Source organism: Penicillium verrucosum, assembly GCF_028828655.1.
Source record: "Penicillium verrucosum strain IBT 35672 chromosome Unknown utg000001l_segment0_segment0, whole genome shotgun sequence".
Taxonomy (NCBI): domain Eukaryota; kingdom Fungi; phylum Ascomycota; class Eurotiomycetes; order Eurotiales; family Aspergillaceae; genus Penicillium; species Penicillium verrucosum.
In genome coordinates this window covers 5,148,596-5,161,377 of record NW_026643210.1, presented here as the reverse complement: position 1 = coordinate 5,161,377, position 12,782 = coordinate 5,148,596, and the positions used below count along the sequence as shown (strand labels likewise).

At 51.2% G+C, this 12,782-nt stretch overlaps 3 protein-coding genes across 3 annotated transcripts; all 3 read right to left on the bottom strand.

Annotated features, from left to right (window-relative positions):
* Positions 1–400: 400 nt before the first annotated feature.
* N7516_001907 (cytochrome P450) lies at positions 401–2,111 on the bottom strand (the record flags this gene model as incomplete). Its single annotated transcript, XM_057214627.1, has 4 exons — positions 401–775; positions 830–1,152; positions 1,208–1,841; positions 1,893–2,111. The coding sequence occupies 4 exons, from the start codon at positions 2,109–2,111 to the stop codon at positions 401–403; spliced, it is 1,551 nt and encodes a 516-aa protein (XP_057076510.1).
* A 1,010-nt stretch (positions 2,112–3,121) lies between these two features.
* On the bottom strand, positions 3,122–4,715 carry N7516_001906 (zinc-binding alcohol dehydrogenase family protein; the record flags this gene model as incomplete). The annotated part of the gene is made up of 4 exons (XM_057214626.1): positions 3,122–3,401; positions 3,594–4,230; positions 4,291–4,502; positions 4,585–4,715. 4 exons carry the CDS (start codon positions 4,713–4,715, stop codon positions 3,122–3,124), a joined length of 1,260 nt encoding a protein of 419 aa, XP_057076509.1.
* A 546-nt stretch (positions 4,716–5,261) lies between these two features.
* On the bottom strand, positions 5,262–11,415 carry N7516_001905 (MYB DNA-binding domain protein; the record flags this gene model as incomplete). Its single annotated transcript, XM_057214625.1, has 7 exons — positions 5,262–6,487; positions 6,538–6,731; positions 6,794–7,233; positions 7,330–9,259; positions 9,313–10,221; positions 10,275–10,812; positions 10,857–11,415. 7 exons carry the CDS (start codon positions 11,413–11,415, stop codon positions 5,262–5,264), a joined length of 5,796 nt encoding a protein of 1,931 aa, XP_057076508.1.
* Positions 11,416–12,782: the final 1,367 nt, after the last annotated feature.

Below are 12,782 nucleotides of genomic sequence, written 5' to 3'. Positions count from 1 at the left end.
CTTGACTCTTGATTTCTTACTATCTTACTATCTTACTAACTGAATCTGAATTGAATCTGATTTGAATCTGATTTGAATCTGAATTGAATCTGAATTGAATCTATAAAGTATATAGTATACAAATAAAACAGTAATGAACTAGGCTGTGAGGTAATAACCAATGAGAGAGTTATGTGTCGGATGGCATATTAGTCGCCCGTATACCCCCGTAAGTATTACTAGATCGGATATCTCTACAATATTGGACGATTATTTATATAGGTCCCTCTGGTCTATATTCATACCTCTCTATACTTCATTTTCAATTATTCACTTATTTTAGTAGATACATACATGGCCTCGGATGAATAGAGGAAATCACACGAAATAAAATTTTGAAAAATCCAACAGTAATCTCCTCTTATAGATCCTTGGTACGTTCATCGCTCTCGACGATCCACTGCTCAAGCTTCTTCGGGTCGCGTGCGGTAAAGCCGACTTTGAATGGCTTTGGCTCAGTTGTCAAGGCTGTGGGAATCAGATTGCACTCGATTGCATTAAGAATTGGTCGGTCGGTCGCCTCTTTCGCCGTGTGCATATGGAAAGCAGTGATGAGGCGGATAAAGGCAGTAAACAGCTCGCGATTGGCCAGATGTGAACCTGCACACATCCGTGATCCCGCTCCATATGCATAGTGTGGAGTGCCTGCGCCCTCATTGACCTCCAAATAACGCTCGGGGATGAATTTATCGGCATCCTTGAAGTGATCTTCGTCATAGTCGGCAGCCCAGGCATTCTAGAGGTTTATGTTAGCAAACTCCGGATAGGATAGAAGCAAGGAGCAACATACCATGAAGAAGGTCGTGCCAGCAGGGATTGTGGCTCCATTCCACTGGGTATCTTTAGTGCTCTCGCGTGGCAGACAAATAGGAATCACCGTCCAGAACCGTAAGATCTCCTTGACCAGTGCAGTCACATAGGGGACCTTCTCCTCCACCAAGCATTTCTCCCAAGCATCCCCGTTCGGGTAAACCTCCATGACCGCATCATAGGCCTTTTTCTGAATTCTCTGGCCGTCTTCAGATGCCAGGTAGGCAATTCCCATAATCAAGTTACCCGGCACAGTGTCAAGACCGGCCGACACCATGGTCAAACAAATCGATTTCACCTCGGCTAGACGATCGATGAGTACTCACTTCAACATATCTGGGAACATTTTTTAACTCACCATCATTCAGCTTAGCCTCGGGATCTTTCAATATATTACCAGTGATGCAAGGCTTATCGGTTCCCTTGGCGATCCGGTCCTTGAGCATATCGAGCAAGTAGGTCAGATATTTATCACGGCGACCCCGGAAGTCTGCAGCCTCATTGTTCATCTTGGGAAAGATGCGCAATAGGGGAATGTAGTCCTGCCAGTTGTTCGAAGTGCTACGGAAGTTGGACACGCCACGTTCCACGTCCACAATTTCGTGCAGCAGGGTATCATCCACGTTGCCCTCGATGCGGAACCCATAGTTCAGAGTCAAACTGGTGTTGAGGGCGAAGCGCTGGAAATATGCAGTGGGATTCACATCATATTTACCATTCTGACTGTCCCGATATAGCTCTTTAATGCTGGAATTGGATTCGAGATCGATAATGGGCATATACGATTGCACCGCCGGTCGATTCAGCGCAGTGGCAGCGGCCTTGCGACGTTTCTTGCAGGAATCATCCCAGGGGGAAGTTCCGATAGTGAAACCCTGTGAGCTGGAGACGACGCTGTGGAAGGTGTGGAAAGTTGGGCGGGAGATCAGAGCGGAGGAATCCTTAATCCACAATTGACGGACGGATTCAAAGCTGTTGGCAAACACGATGCGCTAAGGAGGGTATTAAATTATAAGTTCTGTATAGATGGCGAAACCACTTACCTTGTTTCCCATGCGCACTTGGAAAACAGGGCCAAATTTCTTCGCCCATTTCCCCGTGACTGTTGCATGTTGATCTCCTAACTGCAGGAGGTTGCCAAATATGGGGATGCCAGGGATCTCCGGGATACCTTTAATCTTAGGGATATCGGTGCGATTGAAATAACGAATGATGAAATAAATCACCGTGATAACAGCGACTGCAAGTGTTTGTATTGCCATGATCAAGTAGAACTGACAAATTGACAAAAGTTGACAAAAGTTGCAGACGTTTGTGACTGGGAGACGGCGCATGCACCTCTCTTATAACCCCTCTACTTCGCAGGGTTTCTTCTGTTCGGCTACGGCATATTTCCGGGTTTAGAGACTGGGGCTATTAGTTGACATCAATAACATATTTAGCCAGTCAGAAGTGACAGAATCAGCAAAGGCATTTTCCCCATAGGTCGATCAAACTATTCATCAACTCCGGGACTGAGATTGGTCTCTCCACTGCGCATTGACGGAATCATCATTCCGCACTTTGTGACTTCCCCGCGGAAAAATGACCCTCCGCTAATAATAGGATGAGTAGTTATAGGGGATTGCTACTGCGACCCCCCCCATGTCTAATTCGACCCCCCTTTATCTAATTTGACCCCCCCCTGCCTGACCTCTCAGGCATCAAGTCTTTCTGCCAATTCTGCCCAATTCTGCCAACTTGTAAGATACCTCTCTTTACTATGTAAATGCCTAGTAAATATATGTCACTCTAGAGTATTAAATACAACACAACGGACGTCCTTATAAGTACTAGAAATAGATTATTTTAATGCGTAGAACTTACCTTTTTATTTTTATTCCTTTTATCCTAATCGGGAAACAGAGGCTGATTTCCTAAACACGTGTTATTCGAGTCATCACGCTAGCTTACCTCACGAGAGTGGTGATGTGGGAGATGGGAGATGGCAGTAGGCAGGTGGTAGAGAGAGAGGTATACGGGATGGTATTCCGGGGGGGGGGTAGCATTAGTACTCCCAATCGGGTATAGCCCTACAAAGTGTGAATAGCTTCAATACTTCGTACATGCAATGGTATTAATACTAGGCGGTGATCTAATTCGTACGCGGTGAGAAAGGGTGGTGAGCTAATCGGTAAGAAGTAGGAATGTAACCCTGGTTACTGGCCCTCAAAGTGAGTATCAGTGTGGCACAGGGGCAAGGGCTCCAAATTCTGCAGAAAAAGATAGATGCTTACAGACCCCACTTGAGCTCCACAACAGACTTAAATAGGCCCTTTCCTGTCATCGTTCGAGAATTGGTGCGTGTGTTTCGTCGAGCCAGAGTTTGGTCTTCCATGGAATTCTTTGCGGGTCTTATGAGGCCAGTAAGGCTGAACCGTGGATCGGGTGTCGGAGACTTATTTTGATGGTCGGCGGGTGATCTGCCCGAGACAGAGTTTACGTAGGAGGATATAGACCTAGAAGCGTGTTCTGTGGCAGAGGCGTTGCCTATGCCTCGGATGCCACCGGCACTGCTCCTGATAGTTATTGTAGCTACGAAAGAGTAATATGAAATAAAGTAGCAATTAGTGATTTGAGTATCAAATTACATCGTATCACATTCATAACGCTATATACATTCTGGCTGCCAACTTGAATGGCTGCCAACTTGAATAAACATCATAAAGAGTAAAGTTCAGGAGTCTTAGATGTGTACCACATACTTCGTTGCGCTGGCCTTCCCATCCTTTAGATTCGTCAGAGCCTTCTCCAAGCCCTTGAGTCCACCAGGAACCACCTCATGTGGATGAGGCTTGAACCAGCCGTCCAGCAGCCCCTTGGCAAGGTATCTGAAGTAGACATATCCCAGGTCCTTCTGGTCCTGATGCACGCAACCCACATTGTTCTTGATCAAGTTAATGTTATCCGGAACACCAGGATACTCCCTCACAGGATTAACCGTAACGAGCTTCCCACCAAGGGCAACAACCTTGCCCAGGTTGATGAAGCTTGATCCCTCGCTGACACAGTCATAACTATGATACAACTTGGACGAGCCGAGAGCCTCCTTGATCCCCGAGATCACAGCCTCGTCACCCTTCCGGTAATCAACGATAGTGTCACCCTTAGATCGATCAATAAGCCCCTCAACGAACGGAGCACCCTTACCAGCGACAGCAATGATAGGATGAACATTACTACGCCGAGCAAGCTGAATAGCATAAGCACCGATCGCTGACGCTCCACCATAGATAACTAGTGGTATCTTCTCCGTAGCAGGCCGCCACGGCTCCGGCAGGGCAAGGTGGTGGAAAAGACCAGCCACCGACGTCAACGCCGCTAGCGGAATCGTTGCTGCTTCTGCTTGCTGTCAGTGACATCCTTGACCCCAGTTAACAATTTTATGAATGGAGATCTTACGCTCAGATGAAACACTCCTCGGGATATGCACAGTCGTATGCTGCCACGAAATTGCATATTCTGCAAAACTCCCACCAGAAGTCGTCATCTCATGGAACGCCATCACCCGGTCTCCCTTCTTGAACTCGAACACATTTCCGCCGACGGCTTCAACGGTGCCGGCGATGTCGTCGCCTTGGTTGCCGGGTTTGTCAAGCCATTCGGGGAGTTTCCTAGTCAGCTGTAGTTAGCATGCGGACTCTGTTTACCCTGACTAACTCAAGAAGTAAGTGATAGGTAAGACATAAGACGTACCAATCCTTAGGATTCGTCCCGCTAACGACGACCTTAATCAGGACCTCGTCGGCACGGGGCGTTGGAACCGGTGTGTCGACGATCTCGACACTCAGTCCCTTGCGCACTAAAGCTTCTTTCATGTTCGGCATGTTGCGTAGCGTTCCCTAACGTCCCAATGTCCTGGATAAGTGTATGAGAGGAAATTGGAGTCGAGCTACAGAGCTTTTAATAAAGCTTCAAGACATCCGCGCGATCCCGAGGCAGCTTACAAATACACCTCCCCTTCAACTGTAGTCATCGACGCATTTCGCCTTCTCAGATCTGAAGCAAAATGTGGTGGGCCGGAACTCGGAAGTACTAAATCGGCTAAAAGCTTAAAATGATTCTGATTGGTTTACAACTGTCTATATCCCAAAGATTCAAGACTTCAATGCCTACTACGCGAGTGACCTTGTTGACAGATATTAGGTTAACCACTACAACTTGTACAGATTCATTAAATCAAGGTTTGACACATAAAATCATTCATCTAGTTATACATATAAACCATGATCAAATGAATATCCTCGCTGGCAAAGACGCCAGGACGCTAAACAAGAGAAAGAAACACAAAGACGACAAATTAATGTACAATCGAACCCATTAGCGTCTTACACTCCACATGAAGTTCATTCAAATCAATCGAGCCCCAGACCCTAGCGAGGAGGTTGCGAAGGCGGCGGTAGCCCACCTTGAGCCGACCCATGGCTGTAGACACGGTGATGTGTCGGGGTGGAGACAGTGTCACCAAGCGACCCTGGGGGTCGTTGGTGAAGTGGTGGTATCGATCCAGGCACGGATGACTGGGGAGCATAGCTCCCCATGGTGCCTCCGCTCATAGAGGGGTGTAGACCCGATGGAGGAGTGTATGAACGACCGAGGCTCGCCAGCGATGCCATTGACCGGCCAGCCTGGGACTGGGGAGGAGGAGTGTTGTGCCCGTACTGCGAAGGAGCATTGGGTAAGTTGACAGGTGTTGAGCGGTGGGATTGCAGCTGATGTGACCCACTGACCATGGTTTGCACATGTTGTTGATAGCTGTGTTGTTGGACTGGATTCGGCGTTGCGGACTGACGCGGATGCATACCATACAGGCTAGCCGAAGACTGCGCTGGCGTTGGTGGGTCTTGTCGCGATCCATATGCCATACTAGAACGCGGGCCAGGTGATACTTGTCGATAGGAAGTCGGTTGCGAGGTCATATCTCGGGAGCCAGAGGCCATGTGTGGTTGAGCAGAGACTTGAGAGAAAACGTTGGGGTAAGCCGATCGTTGAGAGGCGTTTGTTGGCGGGGGAGTCGGCGCTGGGGATGGCGCGGAAAGATTTGTCAAGGAAGATTGGCTCGGGGTTGCCGCGTAAGATGAATAAGAACCCTGACGGCCGCGTTGCTGCTGCTGCTGCTGCTGCTGTGGTGGCAGGGATTGGGCTTGAGGCTGCGGTGGAGTTTGTTGCGCCCGTGGATCAAACCGTGCCATCCAGTCATTATTGGCTGACGTGCCCGAGCCACCATGAGGGGGGCCATAGCCAGGATACTCCGAGTAGCGAGACGATGGCTGATATTGGGTTTGCTGCGCGTAACTAGAAGGCTTTTGCGGCATACCTGGCATAAGAGTGTCTTCATGGCGAGGGGGTCCGCTAGCCTGGTATATGGGCCTTGGATTTATGCCTGGGGCTGCGCCAGTGGCAGATGGAGCCTGCTCGCCGGCAAATCTTTTGCGCGGCTGAGGCTCTTCAGGTTCATCATTGAGGATGCTCATAATGTTAGACCGTTTGGCAGGCACCTGACGAGTTGCGTCTGGGGCGGGAGTAGCACTCGGGCGAGGGACATCCTTCACTGGTGACAACCCAGGGCGAGGCGATTGGGCTAGACCCATGGGTTGGCCTGCGAGCGAGTAATAGGGTCTTTGGGAAAAAGGATCGCGGTGAACAGACGAGATGTCGAGTTCCGGTCTGAGCTGCTGGGTTGGCGAGCCAGGGGCTGTGTGTTAAGCTGGGGTGGCGTGAGTGGGTCGATGAAAGGAGAGAAGTTGGCTGCTGTGTGGGGATGTAGGCCTGTGCAGACAAAGGTTCCATTCGTGTCATATCCGGTGGCATGGAGCCAGGATGGCGCGACGAAATCGGTAGTTCTTGCGAACGAGACGTGGCATGGGACAGCGCCGAAGAGTCTCGTCTTTCCTCTGTAAAATACCCAAGGCGTGGGCCCCCTTGGATGCGGTGGGATGGTCCCCCCTGCGCGCGAATCGCGCGAGTCGACTCTTCAATTAGAGTTGCGGTAGAGGGCACTGGTGAAGCAGCGGAAGCTTGTGCGAGTGGCTGGTAGCGACCGATGTTCCGGTCCTTGTCGGACGGAGGTCGTCCATGCAGGGACATAGGCTGCGGGGAGAGACCAACAGGCTTGCCTTTAGGGAATCGTATTTCATCAATCTCGGTCATAGGGTCCCCATGAGGAGCCAGTGGACGAGGAATAATAGAAGACGGAGTTGCCTCGTATCGTCGCTTTGGCGCAACACTTGGAACAGGAAGCGGTCCTGTGGTTTCACCGCGAGCCTTTTTCTCCTCTGCGTCCGTTGCAATCAACTCAAAGTCTTTCTGACCCGAATCGAGGCGGCGTTGATAGAAGTTTTTGACCTGTATCATGCATGTTAGCCGGTTAGTCGCCAAACGCAACCATGGAAAAGCGGGAAGAGTAAAATAAAACACGGGACAATAAGACCTAATACATACCATCACCGTTGTCTTGGTCTTCATCCAGGCCGAGATACCCTCGAAATCACGACCAAAATGACCCAGCAAGGCTGGGAAATCGCGCTGCTCCGGTACAGACCAGTAACTCGTTGGTTGCAAGGAGCCATACCCCGTCTCAAGCTGTTTAGCTGCCATAGGCGGTTCAACTTCAGTAGACTCAAAGACATAAACTCCTTCTTTCGCTCGCCCGCGTCCCACCCTGCCCCGTGGCATTGGCGTTAAGGATTCTTTTTCGGAACGCTCTCGTTCCCTGGCCTCGTACCCTTCCAAGATATGATCTGGGACTAATTCCATCTCGCTTCCAGGATGAAGTGGTGCTGCCGGTACAATCGGGGGCAGATCACCCTGTGGCATTGCCACCTGGGCCTTCGGGTCCGGTTGAGCAGTGGTCTTCACGCGCCGTCCACCGCGAGTACCTCCGCCCCGTCCACCACGCCGAGCCGACGATCTTTCCACTGGCTCACTGTCCTTGCTAAGCTGGCCCCGACGGCCAATTGGCGCGCTCTCTGCCTCGGCGGAATCCCCGAAAGTGGGCGCGGCTGCACGTCGTGGACGACCGGTGTCTGTGACAGCCGGCGGCTCCTCCTCGCCAACGAAGTCAGGTTTCACCACACCCAAGTCTGCGATGAGGGCGTTGGACTTCGGTCGTGGACCCTTTCGAGGCCCCTTGCCCCGCTTACTCCAGCGCTGGTTGAGCTTGGCTTTGTACTTAATCTCCTCCTTGGTGAGGTAATAGTGTACGATACACTGCTGGAAATTTCGACCAGGCAGAGATTCGGCAATCTTGCCCCACCGTTTTGGATGGGCCATGAAGGCGTCTGTGAAGATGATATGCTCCTCTGGGGTGAAGTCATTAGGGGGCGGCACAAAGCCGAAGACATCCAGAGCCCTATTACACTCAATGGTGTTGTTCACATCTTTGTAGATGCGAGCCTTTACCTCCCGCGGTTCGAGCATATTGGGAATAATTGCTTCACGGTCCAAATCAGGCCGAGCAGTAGCCATCTTGATTCGTCGACGTTCAATCTCTTCTTGAGCGGAGATTTCAGAGGCCTTCAAAGCATTGAGAAAATCGAGCTCGCTATTTCCTTTGTATCGACGACCTTCGCGACCTTCGCGACCTTCTGGCATAGGCGCCGGGGTAGTTGGAGCCGTGGACACTGGGAGAGAAGCTGGACCAGGGGTCACGGACTTTTTGTCCTTCATACGATCGAGCTCCCAAATAGCCATTCGCCAGAGCTTGTAGTGAGACACATACTCATCCCTAAGGAGTGCGTTTTTCCTGAAAGCTTCCGCTTGGACCTTTGAAAGTTCTGTGCTGAACGTGTCTCTGAGATGATTTTGGGTTGCAATGTTCTCATGGTATACATCCATATCTGAGATAGGCGTTGGCGGACCTGAGCGCAAGAATGGAAGACTTTCAACAGTAACCTCGTCAGGAGGTATGACGGGGGGAATGATAGTTTCCACAATTGGCTCTGGTTCGCGCTCTGGGAGTGTAGAAGCAAAAGAGACCACTCGTTCGGTGCTTGGATGATTGGCTAACACTTCATCCTCTACTGAAGGCAAAGGATCCACTGGTCGATCTAACACTTGGTCGGCGAGCGGTTCGGGGGGATGATCAACCGTCTGTTCGTTGGCTAGCATGCCAAGTAGTTGGATTTTAATCAAAGGAGCGACGATAGCCGAATCTTCCAACGGTGATGGAGGCAATTCTGCTCGGAGTGATTCCATATCCTTTTCGAAGATCCGCTTTCTTTCATCAAGATACTCCTGGGTGAAAACAATATTCTCCCCATCTTCCTCGTCACTTGAACCCTCGAAGTCTGGAATCAAGGCAGGTTTATCAATGCCGCCCTGCTCAGAGGGCTCATTGACATCGCTTGTTTTAATGTCGACGGCCGATAAGCTACGCCGGAGTGGGAGGTTCAATGATGGGGAAACAGGTGAGGGTTCTCTCACAGGTTCATGGGGGGGATTTCGCCACTCTCAGGCTCGTCTATCTCAGATGTTAATAGAGAGCGTGTGGGCTCATTGGCAGGGGAAACGCCTTCGCTCTCATCAATGGCCTCTTGTTTCGGCGGTGCATTAGGAAGAGAAGGTGTGCGGCCGTAGCCAGGTCGCACCCATTGCTTACTGCCTTTACGGCCACGCGGGGAGGGAGCCTTCCATTGCAATGCTCGAGGGCCAGTTGGAATGTTAGACGATTTCATCCGAGGCGACACCGAGGGCTCACGGGATAATGCGCGTGGGGCAGGCGGTGGAATTCGTGCGAAAGTGGGGGAAGAGGTGAGTGAATTCGACCTCCCTGTCCCAAATCCTTCGTTCGGCCCTACCCCAGAGTCTGGTCGAGTCATTGCAGCTGGAGCAGTGGGTGGTGATACATCAGGGAAATTGATAGACGGTTTAGAGAGACGAGGAGGCGCAACTTGCAGTTTTCCAGCCTCCCGAGGTCCTTCAACGCGGCTGCGAGGCTCAAGAGGCTGTATGATCTCTGTCCTTTCTGCCTTGGGTCCTGTAGGAGGTTGGGCTGCTGGCTGGCGTTGCGAGACTTCATAGTGGTCTCGCTCTGTGGGGAAAGTAGAATTTTGCTCCGTGCGTTGGTCTGAAGAATCTTTATTTGCGGAGGCATTCGTGATGGGGGTAGTCACCGAGCCAAAGGCAGGTACCTGGGGGGCGGCTGGAGGTGGTGAGTTCCGAATAGTAGGTCCGGGACTCTTCATAGCATTAGGGTGGACGGCGTGCAGTCGGGGAGCATCCGGTCTAGCATCAGGTCGAGCAGCATCCAGTCGAGGAGCACTATGGCGAACGGCATCCAGCCGTGGAGAATCCAGTCGAGCATCAGATCGAACAGCATCCGGGCGAGGAGCACTATGGCGAACGGCATCCAGCCGAGGAGAATTCAGTCGAGCATCAGGTCGAACAGCTTCAGGTCGAGTAGCATCAGATCGAACAGCATCAGGTCGAGGAGCATCAGGTCGAGGAGCACTATGGCGAACGGCATCCAGCCGTGGAGAATCCAGTCGAGCATCAGATCGAACAGCATCCGGTCGAGGAGCACTATGGCGAACGGCATCCAGCCGAGGAGAATCCAGTCGAGCATCAGGTCGAATAGCATCAGGTCGAACAGCATCAGGTCGAACAGCATCAAGTCGAGTAGCATCAGGTCGAGTAGCATCAGGTCGAGTAGCATCAGGTCGAGTAGCATCAGGTCGAACAGTATCAGGTCGAACAACGCTACTTCGAACAGCACTACTTCGAACAGCGACAGGGTCATTTCGCTCGGAGTCTCGCATAGGTTCCAGAGCCGTAGTGCTGGGGATGGTCGAAGGCTTTCGACCATGATCCACTTGGGGATGGTCAGACAGGCGATCTGCTGGGGCGGGTGCAGGTCCAGGGCCGGGAGCTGTAGGAGGATGTGAGGACGTGGTTGAACCGCTGGCTGCGCGGCTATCTGCACGACTTGGGGGGGCGGTCTCGTTTCCAAAAGTCCACCGGGCGATCACGGTCCTCGCGATCGGGTCGTCGGTTGTCCCAATCTTCGCGACGGTCAAAGCGATCTCGACGGTCCAAGTCGCGATCCAATTCTCGATCTCGATCTCTCGGACGTGGAAGGTCTCGGTCACGATCTCGGTCCATCATGCGATCGCGATCTAATACACGATCCCGGTCCGTGTCTCGATCTCTATCGCGATCCACCATCCGATCACGTCCACGCCACGGTTCGCGGGATCGACTGCGGCGACGGAAAAGATCACGATCATCGAGGAAGGGTGGACGACCACGACCGCGGCCTCCTTCCCAATCTCCGCGACCGCGCCCTCGCATGCCTCCACGGTGTATATGGCCACCATTAGGAGGGGGGCCTTCTGGGCCTCCCGAAGATGCGGATATAATACTATCCCTCGAGTTGCGTCGCATCCGAACCAGATCAAAATCGCGGCCTGGGGGCTCCCTTATATCTCGGAAGTCGCGTGTCGGTGATCTTGAGCGGCCTCGGCCAAACCCAATCCGATTGTCTCGATGGTCGAAATCACGGTCGCGTCGAACCCAGTCCCGGTCCATATCTCGGCGAAATGGTGGGCCATCGCGGTTATCTCGAAAGTCACGATCTCGGTCGCGGTCCCGTGGGTCTCGGTCACGAAAGTCACCACGGCCATAACCCCTACCACGGCCACCAAAATGGCCACCACGAGGGGAATCAACAAGAGCCCGAGGACCACGCGGTGGATCTCTACCAAATGGTGCAGGTCCGTCGTCAGGACCACGGGGACCGACCGGGGGGGCGACGGTCTCCAAATCGTTGTGGAGAACGGTCACGGGAATTGAACCCGGACGATGGGGGAAATCGGGAGGACATTATCGCGTCATGCTATCATGAAGCTATAGACTGGTTAGCGCTCCAGCACGATCAATTACAGTGCAAATGAGCCCAAGGCAGCTGGTATGAAGAATCCATCACATACTTAAAGATGGAGAACGAACACTCGGGAGGGTCTGCACGTGACAAGCAATGCACGGACCATATGAAGAATTGAAGAGCACGGATACCTGATCGGGTAAGGCGTAGTCTTGTTCAGGTGAATATCACGAAGGCAGGTTTTTTTTGTTTTTTGTTTTTTTTTTTTTGTTTTTGTTTTTCTTCCTTTTCTGGATTGCTGGGTTTGAGTCTTGTCAGATCAGATCGAATGGATCATTCAAGTTTTGAAAGACTGACAGATCCGTCAAGATAAGGAGATTGAACGTGGAAAATAGGAAACACTAGCACTAGCACGTTGACAAGATCGGCGAAATCGTGCGGGCTCCTTGCGCCGGATGTTATGCAACACAAGAGTGATCTGGGGGGATCGAGAAATAGAGGAAGGGAGATCAAGGAGGAGTATGTAGAAATATGTAGAAATATGTTAGGAATATGTTTTGGAAGGTGAGTTCGTGAGACTTCAAGGGGCTCGGCATTAACTCAGTTGAACTTTAGTGTGGGGATGTGCCCCCTAAACTCTATTCACATCGAATGTCCAAGATGTTGGCCAAGTGTAAGAAGATATGTACTTTATGTACTTATATAGAAGTATAGATAGTTATCGAAAAATAGAGAAATAGAGTAGTAGAAATAGGATGTTAAATATCATAGGAGATTAGGAGATTCTTGAATCGTGCAGACCCAGTATCTCCAAGACAATGAATGGTAGTATAGAGATATATGCCTTAGGCACAGATTAAGGCACCAACTAATCAAGGCACCAAGACAAGGCACCAAGGCACCAAGGCCCAGACTGATGCAAGTTCCCCCGCCGAATCAAAAAATAAAAAGAAAAGAAAAGATCAACTGCCCCTCTCTTTCGACGCCATACAAAACTATCATTTTTTCTTTATTTTCTTGTCTTTTCATCTCGCTAGACCATTTCGAGCGGATTTATCTAGACTTTCTACAA